Raw genomic sequence first — 21715 nt, forward strand, 5'->3', positions numbered from 1 at the left:
TCGATTCTACTTATCACAGATTTGGTGACTGATGCTTTGACAAACTCAACAAATTTTGGGAGTGCTAACATCCCTAATGAGGAACTAAACCCTATGTCAATGCTAACAAATTCTAAGTTGTCACAAATTATTAACTATTAACCAATCATCAAATTGCAGCAATTTATTCAACCAATGTGTATTTATTACAAACTAAGCACCGAGCACTCTGTGCTAGTTATGAGGGTGCTACACAGAGCTGACCTACGAAATAAGCCATAGATGAGTGGCCCTCCATAATCAAGATGGATTTTTCAATTCTTGTTTTCCTTACCTCCTACTGGCAAGAGTAGCATAAAAACTAAGCAAATGTTACTAGACAGCATGACCAGAAGGAGGCCAGGTTTAAGTAAAATCTTTTTTTTTAAGAGGTATCACCATGCACATGAAAAAGTTAAGTCACAGCTTCAGAGATTACTGTCTCTAGGGTTGAGATGTTACATAAGGTAAGAAGATGTCCATGAACTTCATTTTCCACTTTCATTATCTGCCTACAAAGCAGCAGGTTTTAAGGTCCTTATCAATGTTCAAAGGGAAGCTTCTGTGATGTTTCTGCATTAAACGCGCACCATTTAGTATAACACACCAAAGTATAAAAGTACCAATTTTTCCCTCTAATTTTAAAAAAGTTTGACACATTATTTTTGCTGTAATTTTGCTTTAGCCAGGGCCCCATTTCTTTTTTTTTCTTTTTTGCCAGCTGAAAGCAACTCGTATTTTATACTGGCAGAAAATGAGCAACTGGAATTCCTTTTAGAACAAGAAAGAGAGGGAAAACTCTCATCCATTTAGTGGCTAATAACTATGCTAGGATATGCAGTGCATGCATGTAGAAACATCAGTCTGGTTGGATAAAGAACAGAAATTCTGTTTCTACTCTCAGTTTTTCAAGGTGATTGATGATGTTAAAGGTCACTGATTCTCCAAATATGTCTATGTTCCTATGTATAAAATAGGAAGAACATTCTTTAGAGGTATTGCAGTTTTCTGAGCTAACTGCTATAAAGGGTTCAAAATCTTGCAGAAAAATCTACTGACAAACAAGACAAAATCAACTTGTTCTCATCACACTGCAAAAATAGTCTTAATTGTACCACAAGCCTCTTCTTGCTCATTTCAAAATTGGAGAGACAAGGTATACACAGCCTAATTCTCTGTCCCTCTGACACACACAGGTGGGCAATCCCACCACATATTACTCAGGAGTAGAATGTATGAATGCAGAAGAGTTTCGCCTCACCTGATAACCAAGAAGGACTGCAATTCTGAGCCTCCTGAATGCCCCGATCATGACAAAAATACTTTCTGGGATCCTCTAACAATAAGATGGTCAGCGAAAAATACATGGACAGTAGATGCAACACCCATCGGTGGCAACCAGTTCTAATATTTGCTAAACTAGAGATCTAGGACGGTGAGATGTAGACAGGCTGGGGTTTTGCACCTCTGTTTCCCCAAAATTTCCCATGGGTGGACAGTATATCCAGTCCATTGCTCACCACCTGCAGCAAGCAGAACCAAGCCATCCACTCCAAATGAGGAATGGCTGTTGTTTTCTCACCTCCTTCCTCTTTCATGGATTTGCCACCCAACCTCCAACTCAATGGCCACTTAAAAAAAAATACATCAAGCTAGATGTTAATACCATTCATGCCAAGAGTAAAAGTCTGCTGGGATCCTCATTTATATATTTTAGAGGGTGTAACCAAATGTGCTTACTTTTAATCAAACACTCAAGGGATATTCCAGGCACATTGTTTGATTAATACAATGAAGAATAACTACATGGAGAGCTGGGTTAATGGAACATTCTGCAAAAGTATAGTTGAAGTCCATGAGACTTCTGAGTACAAAGGAAGTTATTTTTACACAATTACAATTGAAAATTGATCCTAAGCCCATGCTGACCCATCTCTTAAAAATAAGATGCAGGAAGACTCCCTATGAAATTAAACTCTATCCAAACGTACTTCAATGAGAGAAGCAGAGTCCTGGACAGTGTTTTCCAGAGTGTGTTCTGAGAAAGACTGGCCCCCAGAGATAATGCATAAAAGCGTTTCAACAGTTAAATGAATCTGGAAAGCTCTGTCTCTCTACGCTTTGCAGACTTGAAATGCACATTAGCAAATTAGGGGATCTGAACATTCCTATAGTAGAGGATACCCTGCTCTACTCCAGCTTTCAATCTATTGAACCACAAAGTTCTTTTTTGTTTCTGTTTGTTTGTTCACTTAAAGTAATGCCTATTTAAATATTCCTGGAACCACAGTTTTCTAAATATTGAAGAAGATATATTTACTCAATCCTGTTAAGTCATCCCTAGGTGTTAATAATTGCAACAATGCTAAAAAAGTTTTATAAAAATGTGCCCTTGGGACCTGTCTACAAGTTTCTAGAATGGTGTCACATACATGGGATCTAAGGAATCACAATAATTTAAGTGCATAAAGTACTTTAGAGAGAATGTCAAAGCTTTATTTTTCTTAAAGAGCTATTTGAAATTTGCTTCTTCCCTCAAAAGAATATCCAGTCTTTCAAACAGGCCGTATTTCAGGGAAGCATACGGGTCTGCTATTTTGACCATGGAGGACATAGTAGAGAATTCGTCATTGGCATTCAAAAGGAAGGCAATTATGTCACTACCCCCATTCAGAATTGTTCAATAGCTCCCTATTACCTAGCAAATCAAGCACAAACTCCCCAGTCTGCTATTCAGTATCCTTCACAATATGGACCCAATCTTCCTTTCAAAAAAAAATAATTATGATTGAAGGCCTCCTATATTATTGTAGCACAATGGGGGCTAGAAGAGGGAGGAGATGCCTAAAACATAGAAACTGTCCTCAAGAATCTTACAGTCAAACAAGATAATAAGTCATGTAACAATTACTATAGCACCAGGGGAACCTCATGTGTCCGAAATGTGTAATCAGACTTCAGAGGAAAAAAACTGCTTCCAACTAGAAGTCCGGGCTTAGGGCTTGGGGCCAGGCTTAGAGTAGGTAGATGCTTTTCTAGCTTTACAATTCAGAACTTCTCTTTTCCAGTGAATCATAACTTCTCTTTTCCAGGGATAAATGTGGGATTTCATTTTTAGTTCTTCATCATGATGTTTGTTGCATGGGGTCAGTTTTCAATTATTGTGAAAGTGACTTCTAAATAAAACATATTTATAACATTGAGTTACTATCAATGAGGCATAAAATTACTATCATTTTACATAAATCACCTCATTTAATCCCTACTTTGCACTCCAAATCTATTAGATTAGGTATTATTTATTACCCTCCTTTTACAGATGTAAAGTGAAGGATGGGAGATTTGCCCAAGAAAAGTGACAGATCTGAGGATTTATTTATTTATTTATTTTTATGCATTTATTTATTTATTTATTTTGAGACAGAGTCTCACTCTGTCGCCCAGGCTGGAGTGCAGTGGCACAATCTCTGCTCAGTGCAAGCTCCGCCTCCCAGGTTCACGCCATTCTCCTGCCTCAGCCTCCTGAGTAGCTGGGACTACAGGCGCCCGCCACCGCGCCCGGCTAATTTTTTGTATTTTTTTAGTAGAGACAGGGTTTCACCATGTTATCCAGGATGGTCTGGATCTCCTGACCTCGTGATCCACCCGCCTCGGCCTCCCAAAGTGCTGGGATTACAGGTGTGAGCCACCGCGCCCGGCCAGATCTGAGGATTTAAAGGCATGTAGGCCAACAGGAGAGGCCATACCTTTAACCACTACGCTATATTGCCTGTGAGTGCTCTATGCCCCAAGAAGTATCATTATTCACCCAACATGCACCAAGCATTTCCACTTCGACAACTTGGCATGTGCAAATGAAATATTCTTCCTCTTCTTCTCTACTGGTTGGTAGATATGCATACTTCAAACACATGGCAGGGAAAGAGAAAACTACCTCCACTATGGTGCCTGCTCTCAGGGAGAGACCTGCCTGTTAGTGTGGACTTTGTCCTCTTCCTTTCTCCCCACATGTAATGTCAGTCCTCTCCCCTCCAACTCTACTGGCACCACTTTCATTCAATCCTCACCCATCTGCTAGACTATTCATCCATATTCTATATGGAGTCTTCTTTATCTCAAATGTATTCTCCACATTCTACAAGAGTTATTTGTAAACATGTAAACCCCAATCATAAACTCCTTTTGCTTAAACTTCTTTAAAATGAGTTCTTCACATCCCAGAACAGGGTTTCCCAGGGGGTATGGACTGGAAAATCAGATTCCCAGCACTTCCCACTGGAAAGTCCTGGTTCTGTATTTCCTGTGGTCTGTGGTGTGCCAGGGAATCTGTATTTATATGTGTCTGAGAAGCTGCTTATCACCAGGAAAGTTTGGTAAACAGTGCTCTACAGGATTAAGCATAAGCTTCTTAGTGTGGTAAAAAAGAATCTTCATATACGCCCCCACGTACCTCTCCAGCCTCTTTTTTTTTCGCCATGCATTCTCTCATGCAAACAGCAATATCAACCCCAGTTGTTGCTCCATGCACAGTATACTGCATCACACTTAAGTGCCTTCACACTGGCTGTTTCATCTGCTCCCTGCACCCTCCCTACTTTGTCCATTTGGAAACACTCACTGAAGGCCATCGAAATCTTTTGAAACCTTCCGAATTTTGTGAAGCCTTCCACAGATGTTTCAGACAGAAGTAATCACTCCCTCTTCTGAAACACCTTACAACCTATATGTTAAATGCAACATTAGAAGCATGTGTACTTATTCATTTACACTTCTGAGTTGCTTACTAAATACTATCACCTTGCTGAGGAAAGAGATCACATCTTGTTTGCTTTATACCCTAGAACCCAGGACAGTGCTTGACACAATTAAATGGTCCATAAATGTTCAATGAACAGAATAATTTTGGGGCTCCACTATTAGTCACCACACTAGACTTTTTAAAAGCAAATGTCAATTTAATCCTAACAACTGCCCTATGAGACAGTTATTATTCCCATTTTACAGGTGAAGAAACAAGCATTCAGAAATATTGCTGCTTGGAAGTGGCAGGACAAAGAGGAATGTTCAGATCCACCTGCTTCCAAAACTGCCATTTCATCTACAACAAGCTCCCCCTATAACTGAGTACCTGCCATGGGTAAGAATTATTTGCATGCTTGTCATGGTACTCCCCCTACACATGCACAAACACACATCTTGGGAGATGGTAAGCCATTGAAGATAAGGACCCTTGTGATTTCCATATTTTTATTCCCAAGGTGCCTTGCTCAATGAACATCTTTGTGCATTAAATTTAAACAGCCTACACTTAGAAGAGGTCTTGAGAGAGCGAGAGCTCCCTGACTCCAGAGAGTGGTATGCATCTACACATCAGGCCCAGTGTGTGGCAATCTGTCAGAAAAGGACACCCATGAGGTAGAGTCCATAAGCTTCCAATAATCAATGATTTATCAACTTTTTTTCATCTTTCACATTTAGTACATGGAAATTTTGGAAGTTTTATTTTAGTGGATGGCATTTGTTACAAATGTTAGTTGGAAGAAGAAATATGAAATTTTACACTCCCAGTCTACTTTTGTAAATCTTCAAACTTATAAAAAAAGAACGATTGGTTTTAAGGCAACAGTCATGTCTCTAGCTGGAAGGGTTAAGGAATAAGTGTTTTGATTAAACAAATATTTCATTGACTAAGATAAGGTATTTATCTATATTTTATATGAATTTACAGAGTAAATCATTAGAACTTGCCTAAATATGTATCGTACTATAAAATTCTCCTGAAAATTATTTAGATATTTTTCTGGAATGATTTGGAACATATTTCAGGAGTGGGTAGAACCCCAGCCTCTGTAATGATGATCATTTATTGTTCCACTTGTGAAGTATAGAAAATTCCAACTGAGAGAGTTCTAATTAGATAATGGGGAATGGAGAAGTTGCTCTGTGTTTACAAAACACGCCTCATACTTAGCAGATTGAACAGTCTATTAGTATTAATACTACCGCCTTAGATGTCCTATATCTGAATTGTGGCATTCCACTATCCTCACAAAATAAACTCTAATGTCTAGTTATATTTTTGCCAAACTGAGAAGAAAAAGGCTCTCCTGGCAACCAAAAACAAGAAACAGAAATACTACTTCACTGTGTATTATAAATCAAAAAAATTAAAAAGTTCATGTTATACCCCTGATGAAAAGCTTGCGACCTCCCTTTATGTTAAAAGATAAAATGTACAAATAAAAATTAAGACCCATGAATGGAAACATTAGATTCCTGGAGCTTGGATTTAAAAGATCATCTAATTCAATCTTATTTTACAGGTGAGTAAAAGTCCAAAGAGATTAAAGGACGCAGCCAAGGTCATACAGCTAATTAATGTCGGCATAGGACAGAGGGAAGAGAGAGGGGAATAAAGGAACCAACAGTTACTGGTTCCAGGCAATGTTATTTGCTGAACACATGGAATCTCTCTCAATGTAAGTGAGATTATATTAAGCACTCCACTTTCCAGATGGAGTGACTGAATCTGGCAGATATCGAGTAAAACTGGGATTTGAACTCATGTCTCTCTGTCTTCTAGGTCTGTGCCCTTTTCAACGCAATCATGACTTTTGAGCATAGGTCTCTTGACTCATAGTCCAAGATTCTAGACGGTATCCCATGTAGATGAAAAAGAACTCACTATAAGGTTTTGCTTGCATCACCAAAAATAATTATATTTGCCCAAATGCAAACTATGAAAAACTGGAGGACATGTGTAGAAAATCGACAACAGGAGGTGGGGCCTAAAAATTCAAGAAATACTTCCAGGCTCCTTTACCTGTGTGTGAAGACCAACCATTGAATTCCTTGAGGTCAATCCTATCCTAAACAAGATTTATTAGCAAAATGGATCCTGAGTCCATGAGAACTATTTGCCACACTAAGCAATTTTCCATCATTAGATTTACCATTACATTTAAAGACATCCATCTACACATTTTGTATAGATAACATAATGAAATTACATCTCCAAATTCTGACCATATGTACACAATATAAGACATTAAAGGACAAATAAGTCCCATTTTAAGTACCATCTTAAAGTAATACTTCAAATGGAAACCTAAAATTGAAGAACCTATCTATAACCAAATAATGCTAAGTTTGAGCTGATGGTCCACCGACATATTCAAGACAGTAATGAATACAACGTAAGTTCAGTAAAACAAAATAATTTTTATCTCTTAAAGATGTAATGGAATTTGATGGAATGTATCCATATGTTCCAAAGAGTTCATTTATGTTCAGGCACACATCAGTGAATCAATACACACAAAGTTTTGATCAATTTATACATCTTAAAAAAAGAAAAATCTGTAGATTTTGTTTATCGCTTCAAAAACGGACATACTAATGCCAGATAGTTGAAGAAGTGATCATCTGTACCTTGGAAAAGCAGGGAGAGACAGAGAGAGAGACCAGGAGTCAAAGAATCACAATGCAGCATGAAAGATGTTAGAACAGAGGTACAAAGTGCCACAGGAGTACAAAGAAGGAGCTGTGGCCTCATACCTGGGCAGATCAGGAAGACGCACAGAGAAGTTAATATCAGAACAGGATTTTCATCTGTACAAATTTCTAAGGCAGGCAGAAGAGAAGCAAGGACACATTCCCTCCAGATCTCTTTCATTTCTTTTCTCGAGACCTCACGTTCCAGCAAGCTGAGGAAACTTATTGCTGTATAGCAGGGATACTAAAGTGGTTCACTTTCATTTTAATGAGGAACTAGATTTCAGTGAAACCCCATTGTTGCTTCTTTGCTGGTCCTCAGAAAGATAGTGAATAACTCAAGACTACCGAGGGATAAATTGGGTATAGAAAAGTGGTGTATATTATTGTTTGCTGTGATATAAAGTTTTTTTTTTTTTTTTTTTTTTTTTGGAGACAGAGTCTCGCTCTGTCACCCAGGCTGGAGTGCAGTGGCGCGATCTCGGCTCACTGCAAGTTCCGCCTCCCGGGTTCACGCCATTCTCCTGCCTCAGCCTCCCGAGTAGCTGGGACTACAGGCGCCCGCCACCTCGTCCGGCTAGTTTTTTTGTTTTTTTTTTTAGTAGAGATGGGGTTTCACCATGTTAGCCAGGATGGTCTCGATCTCCTGACCTCGCGATCTGCCTGTCTCGGCCTCCCAAAGTGCTGGGATTACAGGCTTGAGCTGCCGTGCCCGGCTGATATAAAGTATTTTTAAAGGCCAGATTAAAAACAAATTTCCACATGTGAAAATAAAAAGTGACTCTCCTACTACCCTCCTCCCCAGCAAAAAAGCAGTAAGAATTTTAAGAAACTCTCTGAGGGTAGAAATGGGAAAGAAAGAAGGGGAAAAAATAACATGGCGTCATCACAGACTACTCTTCTGAAGCAAAGTAAAGACAATGAAGGGAAAAATGGAACACGTGTATTACAATGTATAGCACCATAAGGCTGTGTTTGATGCTCTGGAGGGCTTCAACAAGTACTGCTCAGTCAAAAATCAATTGAAAAATCAGCATGATAACAGAGCATGAGTTGCCCTATAATAGCCTTAAGACCCCCAAGGCTATGTGAGTCCCTTTCATCTGCCACACAGCACTGACTCTAGGGGACCCTCACTTCCCCTCCCTGAGTCCTGTGCCCATCTGTATTTGTTACCTACTGCTTTACTCCTCCTTAGAAAGCATGGCTGACAAGGAATGATGATGTTTTAAAGTGGTTTTTGAGAATTTTTTCTTTTCTGCTTTATTATCTTTCTCGACAATCGCACTTAAATTTATCCTATAATATCAGTCATAGACTATTTCCACAATATTAAATGGTTAGCTGTAATCTCTGAACCACCTAATGAGTTAATAGTCTTATGTTTTGCCTTAACTAAACTGCCCCTTAATAAAATCACAGTTCAGGCTTATGCAAATGTGACATGTAAGCAATTCACAGCATTGTTATAAATATACATATATATTTCATTCCAAGATTTCATCTCAATATTTCTTCAATCACTTCCTCACAATGTCTGGTTTGTTCAATTTATATTTCTACTTGGCATTTGGTGCAGACCCCCAAAGATAAGATACATCTGTCCCTTAGTCACAAATCTTGGCATTTTTACCTTAACTCAATCGTGAAATGATTGGTTGAAAATTACCTTGCTTATTAGCAGGATTTCCTCATAATAAAACATTTTATTTCCAAACTTTCAAATTTGACAAGAGATGTACTAACTCAGCAGTGACATATCAAAGCTCAAGGAGGACATATAAATACCCTGATCCATGTGAGGAAAGGAGAAGCTAATTGGAAGTCAGCTTCCCTGTGATTATCAGCTTGTTTATGAGGAGGGAGGACTCTTCTGAATGGCACTGTAAATTCATCCCTGATTATGGCGTTAAAACCAGAGCTCATTTCTACAAGCTCCCCGAAAGCCCCCTACCCAATCCATTTTGTTTAGTTATAAAAGGGTTGTGCATTGCTTTCAGAGAATGACAGTTTTCCATGCTTTGATTTTCTCCAGTTTCGAGAAAAATTAATCAGTTGCACAAGCCAGTTGTCAGATTTCACTTCCCTCATGGCAGAAAGCACACATATTCATTGTCTGCTATAAGAATAAATTTTAGTAATTTTTCCCCATGTCAATGTGAATATTAGACTGACCCAATTAATATGAAATGCTTCTATGCTGCTGGAACAGACAGTGCTACAGAAAGAGCCATTTGCACAACCTGTTCATGATTATGGGCCATAAGGACACAAAGATGGCACACACATTTGTGGACCATCTGAATTCTTATACCGAGAGGGGAGGGGGAAGGGGGAGCGGCATGACGTTAGCTTGACTGTCCTGGGTCATGTTTTTTAATCCAGAGTATTGGACATGTAACACAGCAACAAGAGCTGATCATTTTGTTTAATCACCTTTTGGATCTTTGCCAGATGGTCTCTATTGAGAGCGCTGCAAACAGAGAGAGATGAACTGCATCTAACACGCCACCAGAGCTTTCCCGTAAATGTCTGAGAACTGATTCCAACAAGAATTTAGTCTCAGAGCAGAAAGGGATACATTTAAAAACTATGTGCATTAACTATACTTTTCCCCATAGAATCCTCACTTGGCATGAATAATTTACCCACTCTTATGCTAATGGGATCATGAAAGTATCCCTCTGTCTTTAGTGCAGCTATTCTCAGCTTTCAGTAATTACCCCACCCAGTGAAAATAACATGGCTTCTGCATTGAATGGCTGACTCGTACCTGACAATTAGAAAGATCATGGCTGACAGTGGAAGGGTCTAGAACTGGACAGAGAGACCCTTGTAGCCCAAGGAAGAGCAGAGCCATAAAGTAACACTGGCCGTGGGTGGGAATGCATGCCGGTGAGAAGTGGCAAGAAGGGTAAAAAAGAAAAATTCTCCACTGTCAAGCTTTTCTTTTTTTGACTTATTATCAAGATTTTACTTAAATAAAAATATGGTTCTCTTTCAATTACCAGGTGTGAAAGACATTCATGACCAAATTAATTTTGAAAAAAAATAAGCAATATCTAAGAAAAAAACCATAGTTACCATTAAAGCACATCTCCATTAAATATCTATTTCACCAGAGTTTTAAAAAATCTAAATAATGAAAAATCCTTTGCATTTTGCTTTTTGGAAGGAAAAAAGGATTGCCAGGAAAAAAACAACCACCAAAAAAAAAAAAAAAAAAAAATTCATTTTCTACCTCTGTCCACAAAACTCCATGTTAGGTAGTTCACTGCGTAAAAATTATCAGGCTAAAACATCTGGGAAAGAAAGCTATGAAACAGCAGGGAACGTGGCTGGTTTATTGTTTATCTTTTGTTTATGAGGCAGTATTCAAGTTTAATTACTACTCTAAATTAAACTCTAACTGGCATCAGGAGACATCCCTTTACATGACTAAGTTAAAAAAAAAATCTAGAAATCCCAACTCTGGGTTTCTCAAGTAAGTTGATACATATAGGAAGAAATTACTCAAAATTAACAGCAATTATAGAAAGCTTTTAAGCATTTATGAGTACCATTACATGCTCCTGGAGCATTTATTTATTAGAAGAATTCAGTTTTACTTCTAATGGTTACTACTCTAAAAAGTCTTGAGAAAATCAACAGAAAATCTTTGGATGTTTCCTGATGGTTAAAGAGTGGCATTCTTTTAAATTTTATTTGGGGGGAAAAAAAGAGAAAGAAAATGCAATGTAAATAGTCCATATACAACAGTTTATTCCATGGCAATGTTCAATTATCAATTATAGTCTCAGAGAATTTTTTTGACACAATTAAGGGGACAGGAAGGAAAAAAAAATGTCATCGTATTTATCATAACAGTAAGTGACCAGTTTTGGATGAACTTAGCTCTAGGAAAAATAAAAGTTAAAAGCAACTAGCAAAAGATTATGCCAGATGGCATCTGTCATATTGTATTTAGGGTTATTTTAAAGAGATTGCCGCCACTATGAAAACATTCCATTGACAGAGTTTTCCTAGACTGAATAAGAAATCCCAGTAGAACATATTCAGGACCCACAGTAAGTGGGTTTGAAGCCCCCTCCTCCTCTTTAATATATATAACTTTAATGTATATCCCTTTAAATATATAACTGGAATACTTGGATGGGGAAAAATACTATTTTATAACTATAACATGTATTATAAGCTCAAAAGTGCAATACTATTTTAGACACTTGCTTACCTATAAACACATTCACTACTAAGGAGGTATTTGTAGGTTTCAACACCATGATTGCTAAAGAACTGTATATTACATAAATAAATAAATAGCTATGAGGAATTCTAGCCTCATCGCCTGGAAAATAGATGGGGACATCCACAGAGGGACGTGGTAGGTGGCAGAGTTAGGGAGAACTATGCTGGCTTGTACAGCCCTGTGTCCTGAAAGATTAGAGCAATATAGATTCTAGAATGCTAATGTATTTAGGTTAAACTGGGTCTGGCAACAGTATGGTTAACGTGCGTGTGGTGTGCAGTGTGAGCTCAGCAGTTACTGGGCCAACTGTCTCGGTATTTCTGGGAATCCTGCCTATTCACAGTGCAGGGATTGTTCAATTGCTGCAAAATGTACAAAATGAATTTTACAAAAATGAATTGTAAGGAAGGCCCCATTACAACGATTTTACAGCAAAGATGTCAACATCAATTTTTCTTTCATGCATAGCTAATGATTAAAACAGCATATTCCATTTGCCTAAGACAATTTATTTCATATTGGCACATCAAAATATTGAAATACAAAGTTATCTTTACTCTACCCTTTTTATTCATTGCTGCTGAACCCATACCATTGTTCAAACCAGGAAAAATAAAACAAACTTGGCACGAAATACTTAAAACAAAGGCTCATCAATATTCTCCAATTTGTCAACATCTCAATTACAGCACGGGAAAAAATGTAAATTTCATGTGCTCTAAACACTGAGGGGTCTATTCTCTTGCCAATTCACATGCGTAACTCCCATCAGCGTTAATGGGAGCTACACAAACCCATCAATAATAATAATACTTTGTACATATATTGTGCCTTTCATCTAAGGCTCTGAGTGCTCTAGGAACAAGGGGCTGCTTCCTAGTCGTTACTCTGGCAAAATACACAGTGAAATACAAAGCAGGTTTTGACTCAGCAGGTACAGAATTAGGGATCCCTAGACTTATTATCAAGCCCCATTTTACTGATGGGAAGCCAGACACAAAGAGGGCCAGTTCCTTCCCCAGAGCCCCAAGTCTGCACCCTAATTCTATCCTTGAAAAACCAGATTTCCTTCCTCATTCTAATGTGACTAACTAGACAAACTCCCTTCCTTTGGCTGCTTTTAGCAAGAGAAATCAGTGAATGAAAAGTCTGGTTCATATTTAGATAGCTTACTGTTAGACATGTGCTCTTTGAAAGATAGTAAAGTCAGGTTTCACATTTTACCAAGTTTATTTCTTATGATATTTTTAAAATGTGATATACATTTTTTTTCTCCTCCTTTTGGTTCACTGCTGAAACACTGTGGAGGAAAAGATGAACTTTCACCTGTGTAACTGTAGCTCTTTCACTATCAGGTCATAAAATGAGGTATTTTTAGGTTCCAAAGTAAAGTTTGTATGAATCATTATAGTAAACATAATCACAAAAATTATAAAGCAACATAAATACATGTATTGTTTTATAGCATATGGCTATTAAAGTTTAATTTAAAATGTGTATGAAAACATTGTATTTAGTACAATTCATCCCTATTTTTTGTGTTTATCATAATTTGTTTTGAAACTGAATCATTTTACAGTTTTCCATATGCCTGTTTTGCTAATAAATTCTGAATAAGAAAACTCTTTGCTAAACTACAAACTTGATTTCCAGTGAAACATTATAATATATTTAATACGAAGGACATAAATTTCTCTCCCACGTTTTCCATTATACATCAACCCCAAGATTTAACCTAGGATAAGCATATGCGATTTCAGTCAATATCTCTGTTGACTTTGCCCTGAAGCAGATAATTAATCTTTCCCGCTGAAACTACTCTGGACAATTCGGTGGGACAAAATATCAAACTACCTCGAAACCCTATTTAAAAGACTAATATAGGCATGAGTATGACAAAATACACTCAAGTCTGGCTTTCACATTTTAAAGTGTGCTGTAAAAAGCCAGAATGCCCTTATATATGTGTTTTAATCACTGATGTGGCAAGCCAGGTAGGAAATTTTCTATGCCAAAGCAGTCTTCATTTTATAGAAATCATACCTTTTTTTTTTCTTTCAAACATTGATACAGTAAAATGACTGACTTCCTAGCACTCATACCCATAAGCTACCATGTCCATTATTTAATCCCACAGAGATATGATTAAAGGAACAGAATCCTACAGGGATCAAATCCTTCAACATTGGGTAAGTGGGTGCATCTCCCCACAGCACAGAAGTTTGTGTGATTGTCTTTACCTATATATCAGTCTCGGAATTCTTCTCTTTCCTAAAAAAACAAAACTAACTAACCAAAATGATAAAACTTTATGCTTTGTTCGTTATTACAAGTAATCCCTGCTCCAAACCTGGGGTTCGTCTCTCTCCCACCTCCTCTTCTCTCTGGCCCTTTCTTGCTATCTCCCTTGCCATAACTCAACTAACCCAACAGAACCAGTCAGTTTTAAATTTCAGTTGGGACCTTGGTGACCTGTTAATGAATCTACAGAGAGGAGAAAAACTCACAGTGTTGAGTTATGCCTGGTGTTGCTAGCTGACTTGGAGTCAGAAATGCTTGAAGCGTTAACGTAATTGCAAGAATGTGAAAAATGAGGCGCTGGGCTCCTGAGCAAAGCAAAAGGTCAAAGTGAGCCTCACACACAAGAAGTCTCTGGAAGATAGCCTCATTAGACCATTAAGTCGGCTTCTCCTTTTCCCCTCTTTTATACAATGTTTAGAGTATTTTGTTTTTATTAATAGATACATTTCACCCTTTGTGTCGCCGCAATTTGGGGTGGTGGGAAGGATGGAGTCATAGAAAGCTTTCCAGATTTAACCATGCTGAGAAGTCCATCACTGTGACATGGAACCACAGTTAAGTCATTGCTTGCAGATCCATTGACCCTATGTACCAGTTACCCTGAAAATGCCTTATAATTTACTTATCTTTTATACAGAAACTAACTGGTAGAATAAAACAGTATATAAAACAGTATATATTATATAGGTACAATTTGCAAGTTCTTCCACAATTTGCCATCTGATAGGATTCATCGCTGTGTTACTTTCGATTTGCTTAAACTCAGATTCTAATTTGGACCCATTCACAAGTGAATGGCATCCTAGAAAGGACATTTTTCTAGACTCTTCTAGAACCTCAGAAATCCAAAATTCCTAGTCAGAAGCTTGGAGGACGGAAGGCACCCCACTTACATCAACACCCTGTTTTAAATGGCATATATAACTACAGCTCAAGCTGTTAAACTGCCCTCTACTTGGAAGCCTGTCTAATACTTAAATATTGTGGCCATAAACACAGTCATAATAGAGATGAAATAGACCTAGGAGATCAGACACCATCTAATGTAACATATTAAAAAGTAAAATCTATACACTTCTCTGGCCCACATTCAATAATGCATCTTCCTTTAAATTATCATTTTAGCCATAGATGAGTCATTCTTACCAACATATAATTGCTTTCTGTGCAATAGGTGAGTTTTAAACAGTAACATTTATTCTAAATTGCACTAGGCTTCCTCAACATCTGCAGCTGATGTCCCCCTTGCCCTCTGATTATTCTAATTTTTAGGACTTGTGACAAAAGTCACCATGTCAGCTGAATGGAAATGGGGACAAATAATCCTCTAAGAACTCAAAATCTACCTTCCCAAGATAAGATTCCATGTAAAATTCCCACAATATTTCCGGAGCTAATAAGAACAGATTTTTAAATTGTATGTGCTTTAGAGGCATAATTGCTTGATTATAAAGAATGCTTATTGTTGATATTACAGGCAAGATATGCTATTTATAGCACAATTCAACCTACTGCATCACAGCAGTAAAGTAGGTCTGTCATTCCACTTACACACACAGAAATAAAGTGTAGATAACCAAATTTGTAAAAGAATTGGCAGAACTAATCAATTGTTATTGTAATGCCTACGTAAAGATTCGACAGCTCACTTTGATTTCTCTTTTTAAGTAAAGTAAGTTAAGAAGAGGACATACTGTCTCTTTAAATAGCAGCTGATTCTACTCCTAACCTGCCACTCTCCTGTTTACATGGAGGCAGATGTACTGATATCATAAAATACTGATGTTATTTTAGTCATGCCTACTTTGCACGAGGAAAATGTTTGACCTTTTACCTTGCTCACTGCTGTTGTCTCCGCTCTGGGAAGCATGGCCCCCACTGGAGGGCCCTGGGGTGCCTGCTGAGTGGGTTGAGGTTGCATCATCGTGGTCTCGCCAAGAAGAAGGGTTCTGATGTCAGGATGCCAAGGAATGTTTCCACAGTTGCCATTTCAGCCATAAATGAGGAACCAAGAGGAACGGCACAGAAAGAGACAAAGAAAAAGTATGCATATTAGTATTTGTGGCACTAGGCATATACACAAGTCATGTTACAGTGTGCCGTCTTTTTAGTAATAGGTATATAAAAGAAAAGATGCTCTAGAACTTGATGTGGTGATGGTTACACCAGTGTATATGTTGGTTAAAACTGATTTAAGTGTACACTTTAAATGGGTAAATTTTATTATGTACAAATGTAAACCTAAACAAAGTTAATTTCTAAAGTAAAAAAAAAAATTAATGAAATATGTAAAAGTTATTTTTACTCTCACTCTCTTAACTGGGTACATTCTTCCAAGAAATAGGTTCCAATGCTCTTGGACACTAAATACTTCAGAACATTAACATCTGCAAAATTCAATGACTCCATTAAAAAAATTACAGGCTCTACAATATATGGGACAGCCCTTGACATCTTTCAAATGCATTGCCCTAAAATAGCCTATAAAAACTTTCAAAATTATCAACTGATTGACTATATAATCAACAAAGGTAATGATATTAATCACTGCATCAATACCTAACAAATTATTGATTTTTGCTTTAATTTGTAGAAATAATTTTAAAAAAGAAACACACATGAACTACTGGCCATCTAGTAAGCTAGAGAGGACTTTCACTTGAGCTTCATGGAAGCTTGAAATTCACTGAGCAGTGCTTCTTCCTAGAAGAACTACTTGTTTCAAAGGACATGCAAGGCAAACCAAGAGTTATAGCTCATGCTACTTGGCTGAGCATATTCATCTTCTGTTCCTCCTCCCCTTTCCTGATCATTCGCAATGCCCTGCTGTTGCTTAAAGGAAAACAGGAATTCTAATGTACAGGAAGGACTTTATCAGCACCACATGAAGGCAGGCAAGAGATGGAATTTCCTCTGGCAGAAACGGAGAGTAGGAACAGCATATGAAACAGTCCAGCCTTAAAGCCAGAGCTGTACACTTGTCACCTGTATATGACGACTTCAGTCAAGCCCACAGACCTACTGGCAAGTGAATGATTTGGGGGTCAGAGGAAGGGGCAAAATATTTCCTCAAAACCAATCAAAGCATACAAAGTATATACCAATCTAAGTATACACCGAAGTATACAAAATATACACCAAAGTATACACATTTTACAAAGTATACACCAATCAAAGTATACAAAGTATACACCAAAGTACACAAAGTATACCACTAAAAAACCAATCAAAGTATACACTGTTTCTTACTAGAATTGGTAAATAAGAATTCAGATAGAGCCACGTGGGTATAGGCAACAAATAAACCTCTTGACCAAGGGAAAGTAATCTTGCCATGTTGCCATTATATATAGTGCATCAAGAAAAGAAGTCAGTCTGTCATTTTTCTCAGCATCAACTCTACAGTGTACATACAGCAGGGATGATGTTACCAAAATAAAACAAGAAACCAACGTGAGAAAAAACAGGGAAATGTTCTTATTTGGAACTACAAAACTTATTTTTCCCTCTACAGATCTGCAGCAAACTGACTGTAAATTAATATTTGGCATTTCTGATAGATTATGAAATAACAATCCAGAGCTCTATGGATTAATAACATCTATATAAAACAATGCTACTGGCACTGCTATCAGGCGAGCAATTGATTCAAAGTGAAAACCCTGAGCAGAAATTTTGTGACTATAAATATGGCACAGGTATGGATCTCTAAAATAAGGATATGTTTGAGAAAGTAGATTAGGGAATGAAATTGAGTAGAATAAAATAAAAGTCAAGGTTTTCTGCTGCCTGTATGAAGACAAAGTCATGCCTGTAAGCTCTCTTTTTTATCTAAGTTAGAAACCACTCCAACAGTTTCAAGCAAAAGGCAAACAGAATACAGGGGCTCCTCGAGCTTTGAAGCCTCTTCGTGTCAGCTGTTAGCCGGGTGGTAATGAGATAAAGAGCTAGAAGAATTACATGGAAAAAAAAAAAAAAAAAGAAAGAAAGAAAGAAAAGAAAAAGAAACAATAGCATGGTGTGAGTTTAGTCCTGCAACAACACAGGCTAGAGCCTTCTTTTAGAAAATGAAATAGCTGCAACATATTCACCTAAGCTAAACTTTTCATTGTACACAGCAATGATGTTAATTTTATGCACTGCAGGCTTTTTATTAAGCCGGCTGCTATAAAAGCTCCTTACCCCTCATGAAAATTACAATAATTAACCACTAACACCTCAACTATGTTTTAAGGCAAATGTCATCCAATAGCTATTATATAATCGTTTAAATGAAGCCGGAGCAAGTCTTTCTGTTTAGGCACTGCATTGATTTGAACGGATCACTCAGAAGGACTTCCTGTAACTGAAAACACTGGTTTGTCCCTATCAGCTAAACTGGTGCTGAGTTTTCAAGTTAGTCCTCATTCGTTTATAATTCCATGTATTTCTTTCAATGGTATCCGAAGGAGACGTTTTCTAAAGTAAAGGGGTGAAAAATAAGCCACAGAAGCAAATATTACTTTTAAGAGCAGCTGGTTCTTCCAAATAAATTGGGTCTTTGGTTTTCTGCCCATTCCCAGAATATACTTAAGTTCACTCTTTCACCTACCATTCCATTATCTCTTCCCTCTTTTCTTCCTCACTCTTTAAAAATGCTCTCCTGAAAAGGTGTCATGTTTATTTCCCATAGAGTGTCTCAAGTATAAGTATTATGGTCTTGTTTGAGAGACTGAACACCAACTAAGGAGTATCACACGATAGTCATCTGATTTGAAAGAAGGAAGAACAGATAAATCCCTCTGGGGTTTCAAGGCTGAGGAGTTACCCCAAGTTGTTTGTATTCAGCTACACGTGGTGGTGATGTGACCATATACAAATACAAATGTTGATAATCTGGTCAATAAAAAATTGTTCCTCCTTGGTCATAAAAAACTGTAACTGACATGGATGGACAAAACCTATTACTTTTAACACTTTTTTTCCTGAGATTAAAATATTTGTTTATATCATGACTCCTTTCTTCTATTCTTCCCCTTAGAGTTTACAAGTTTACATCCTTCGAGAAAAATCGCATGGCTTTCTGCCAAATTACATGCAGAAGTTTAGTGAATCCTGAAACCAAAGTGGCATACAAAAGCATGTAAAAACACATGATGCAAGTAGAAAAATAAAGAGAAATGCTCGCTGGGTGCACGTGTATGACTGAGCATTCAGGTATATGCATTCCACAATATATGTCCTGTTCTCCAGCCAAAAAAAATCATGAAGACACCCGAGGGCAAGGAGCGAACATGTTTCTATTCCCAGTGGCTTTAGTAATTGGGAGTCAAATATGGTACTCTTCTTGCTCTTACGTAATTGTGTTACAGAGCAGTGTTACCAGGAGAAAAGCAGTGAATACTGAGTGAGGCACAATAGAAGGAGATGGAAAATAGATACAAGAAGCTAGGTCTCTAGGGGCAGTATTTTCTATTTGCTGGGCTACAGACTCACAGCTGATAATGCAAGTTGTAATTAATATAAAAGCAGGAGACAATATGGGCAGAGCTTGTAGTAGTGGGGCCACAGGAGAGCGCTCTGCTGCTGTACTCTGTTTCTCATTTACGCAGAGCTTTCCCTAGAAAACACAATTCTGCCAGTGTTTTCTCCCTTGAAAGTTAAAAAAAAAAAAATTGATTTAGCACCATCATTGAATTTTGCTAAATCTAGAAAAGAGCATAGAGAGGACAGGCATCTCTGGGCACAGGAAGCAAATCATACGTGTGCCTCTCTTGTTGAAGTTGCACATACACTGGAATTGTAACATTTTAAACCATTGTGGCATTTCCATGAGGGACCTACCTATAAGAGAATACTTAATTAGTCTTGGTGAAATGGTGTTATTTCCCTATTTAAATGATTCCACATGGCACATGGTTCTTTCATGGGGCCAGTGGGGTAAAATGTATAAAGGGTTTGTAAATAAATACAAAACTGAATGGAGAAGTAAAATGTATGAGGCTTCAAGGGGAAAAGCAAAGGCCATGCCACATACAAGTTCTATCTAAAATAATCTGAAACTCATTTTAGATCCCAAATGAATGAAAAGGCAATGCAATGGACATGGTACAGGAAAGAAAACATTAGATTGGAATTAAGACTCTGGCATGCCACCTCTCACCAGTCAGGTGAACTTAAGCAAGTGATGTACCTCATTTCTGTGCGGCTCATTTCCTTTATCTCTTTAAAATTAATAAGTTAGACCAGATAACCTCTAGAACCTACAAAACTATATAACATCAAGAGAGAATTACATGTAAACTTGGAAAATACAATAAAGTAACTCAGGGTATGTGCTCATAGGTAGAGAGTAATAGTAAACATACATGAAGATATTTTAATCAGTAAATGAAGCATGTACAACTAATTTGACTTGATATATTTAAACAACAAAGGGAAGATATACTTGTATCAACATACATAATTAAATTACTTATGTCCTATAACTTTATAATGTTTTAACTCCTAATTAACATGATGCAAAAATTATTTTTAAAAATAAGACAAGGACTCCTATCTTGGGGTACTGAAGTCTACAAAAGTTAAAAATGTTAATTGTATGGTTTGAACAAATGTTGGAATTTCAACTACGGTACTGTAAAGCTGACATAAGAAGTCAGGAGACCTATGTGTGCTTTCAGAACCTGGACTCACTCTTTAAAAATGTAAATAAAGCTGGGGTCCTTCCCTCACCTCCCCACTTCTACCTCTCTATTAAGCTTTGGGATTAATATGTAAGCAACTCTCACAGAAGTGGCAAGTACCCTTTGCAAATGATTTCTCCAGTTAATCGAGCAACTTTTAGAGAAGACAGAAATGTCTTGTATTGTTGGCGTAATGCCATATTATAAAATGCCTCTTATAACTTTGAATTGTGTTGGGATATTCCATAGAACATTTAGTATTAAAAAAAGAAAATGAATTAATGCCAATTTAAAAAAAATCTGCTAGTGAATGTCTATGTGGTTGTCAAGTACAACCTTTGTTTAATTTCATCTCATCACAGTCACACTGAAAACATACTCCAATGGCACAATCTAAATGATTTAAATAGTATAATTATTCTTAATGGGAAATTAAGAAAGCTATCAACCACCAGAAACCACGCAGCAGCAACACGACAGCAAACCCGTGCCCCCAGCCATGTTTCTTTGAGTTGGTGGACAGAGCTCTGAATAGAACTTTATCGGAATAGGCCCCAGAGGCTTTGAATAGCATACCATCAGCTCTCACCTTACACTAACACATAAGAAACTAGCAAATAAAATAAAGCATTCATATTATTACTATTAGTATCAAATTTCATTATTTCCCCCTTGATATTCTATAGAACAAACACTTGAACCTATCCCACCCCTCGCTGTCACTTCCCTCTAATTTTTCAGGTAGTAATTGAATTTATCTAGAGTCCCTCGCCCATATTCTGTCAGAAATAAGATTCTGGAGACTCTCCTCTCTGACCTAACCCATTTGAAAAAACAAACAAACAAACAAACAGTGTGAACATAAACTTGATATATTCAGAGATGCAAAAGAAAACACCAGAATATCTTCATTTAAATTATAGTTTTCAACATATAAATTAAAATAATTTTTCTTTACTTAGTGATGTTAGTAGAGCCAGGCAATTTTAAG

At 37.3% G+C, this 21715-nt stretch overlaps 1 protein-coding gene across 6 annotated transcripts in view; it reads right to left on the reverse strand.

Annotated features, from left to right (window-relative positions):
- MEIS2 (Meis homeobox 2) overlaps window positions 1-21715 on the reverse strand; it is a 218376-nt gene that overhangs the window by 184898 nt on the left and 11763 nt on the right. For all 6 annotated transcript variants that reach the window (XM_025390194.1, XM_025390192.1, XM_025390191.1 and 3 more), the window contains exon 7: window positions 15894-16008. In XM_025390194.1, the coding sequence (XP_025245979.1) occupies window positions 15894-16008 (115 nt within the window). The remainder of the gene's footprint in view (window positions 1-15893; window positions 16009-21715) is intronic.

The sequence above is a fragment of the Theropithecus gelada genome, chromosome 7a (assembly GCF_003255815.1).
Source record: "Theropithecus gelada isolate Dixy chromosome 7a, Tgel_1.0, whole genome shotgun sequence".
In the NCBI taxonomy this organism is placed as follows: Eukaryota; Metazoa; Chordata; class Mammalia; order Primates; family Cercopithecidae; genus Theropithecus; species Theropithecus gelada.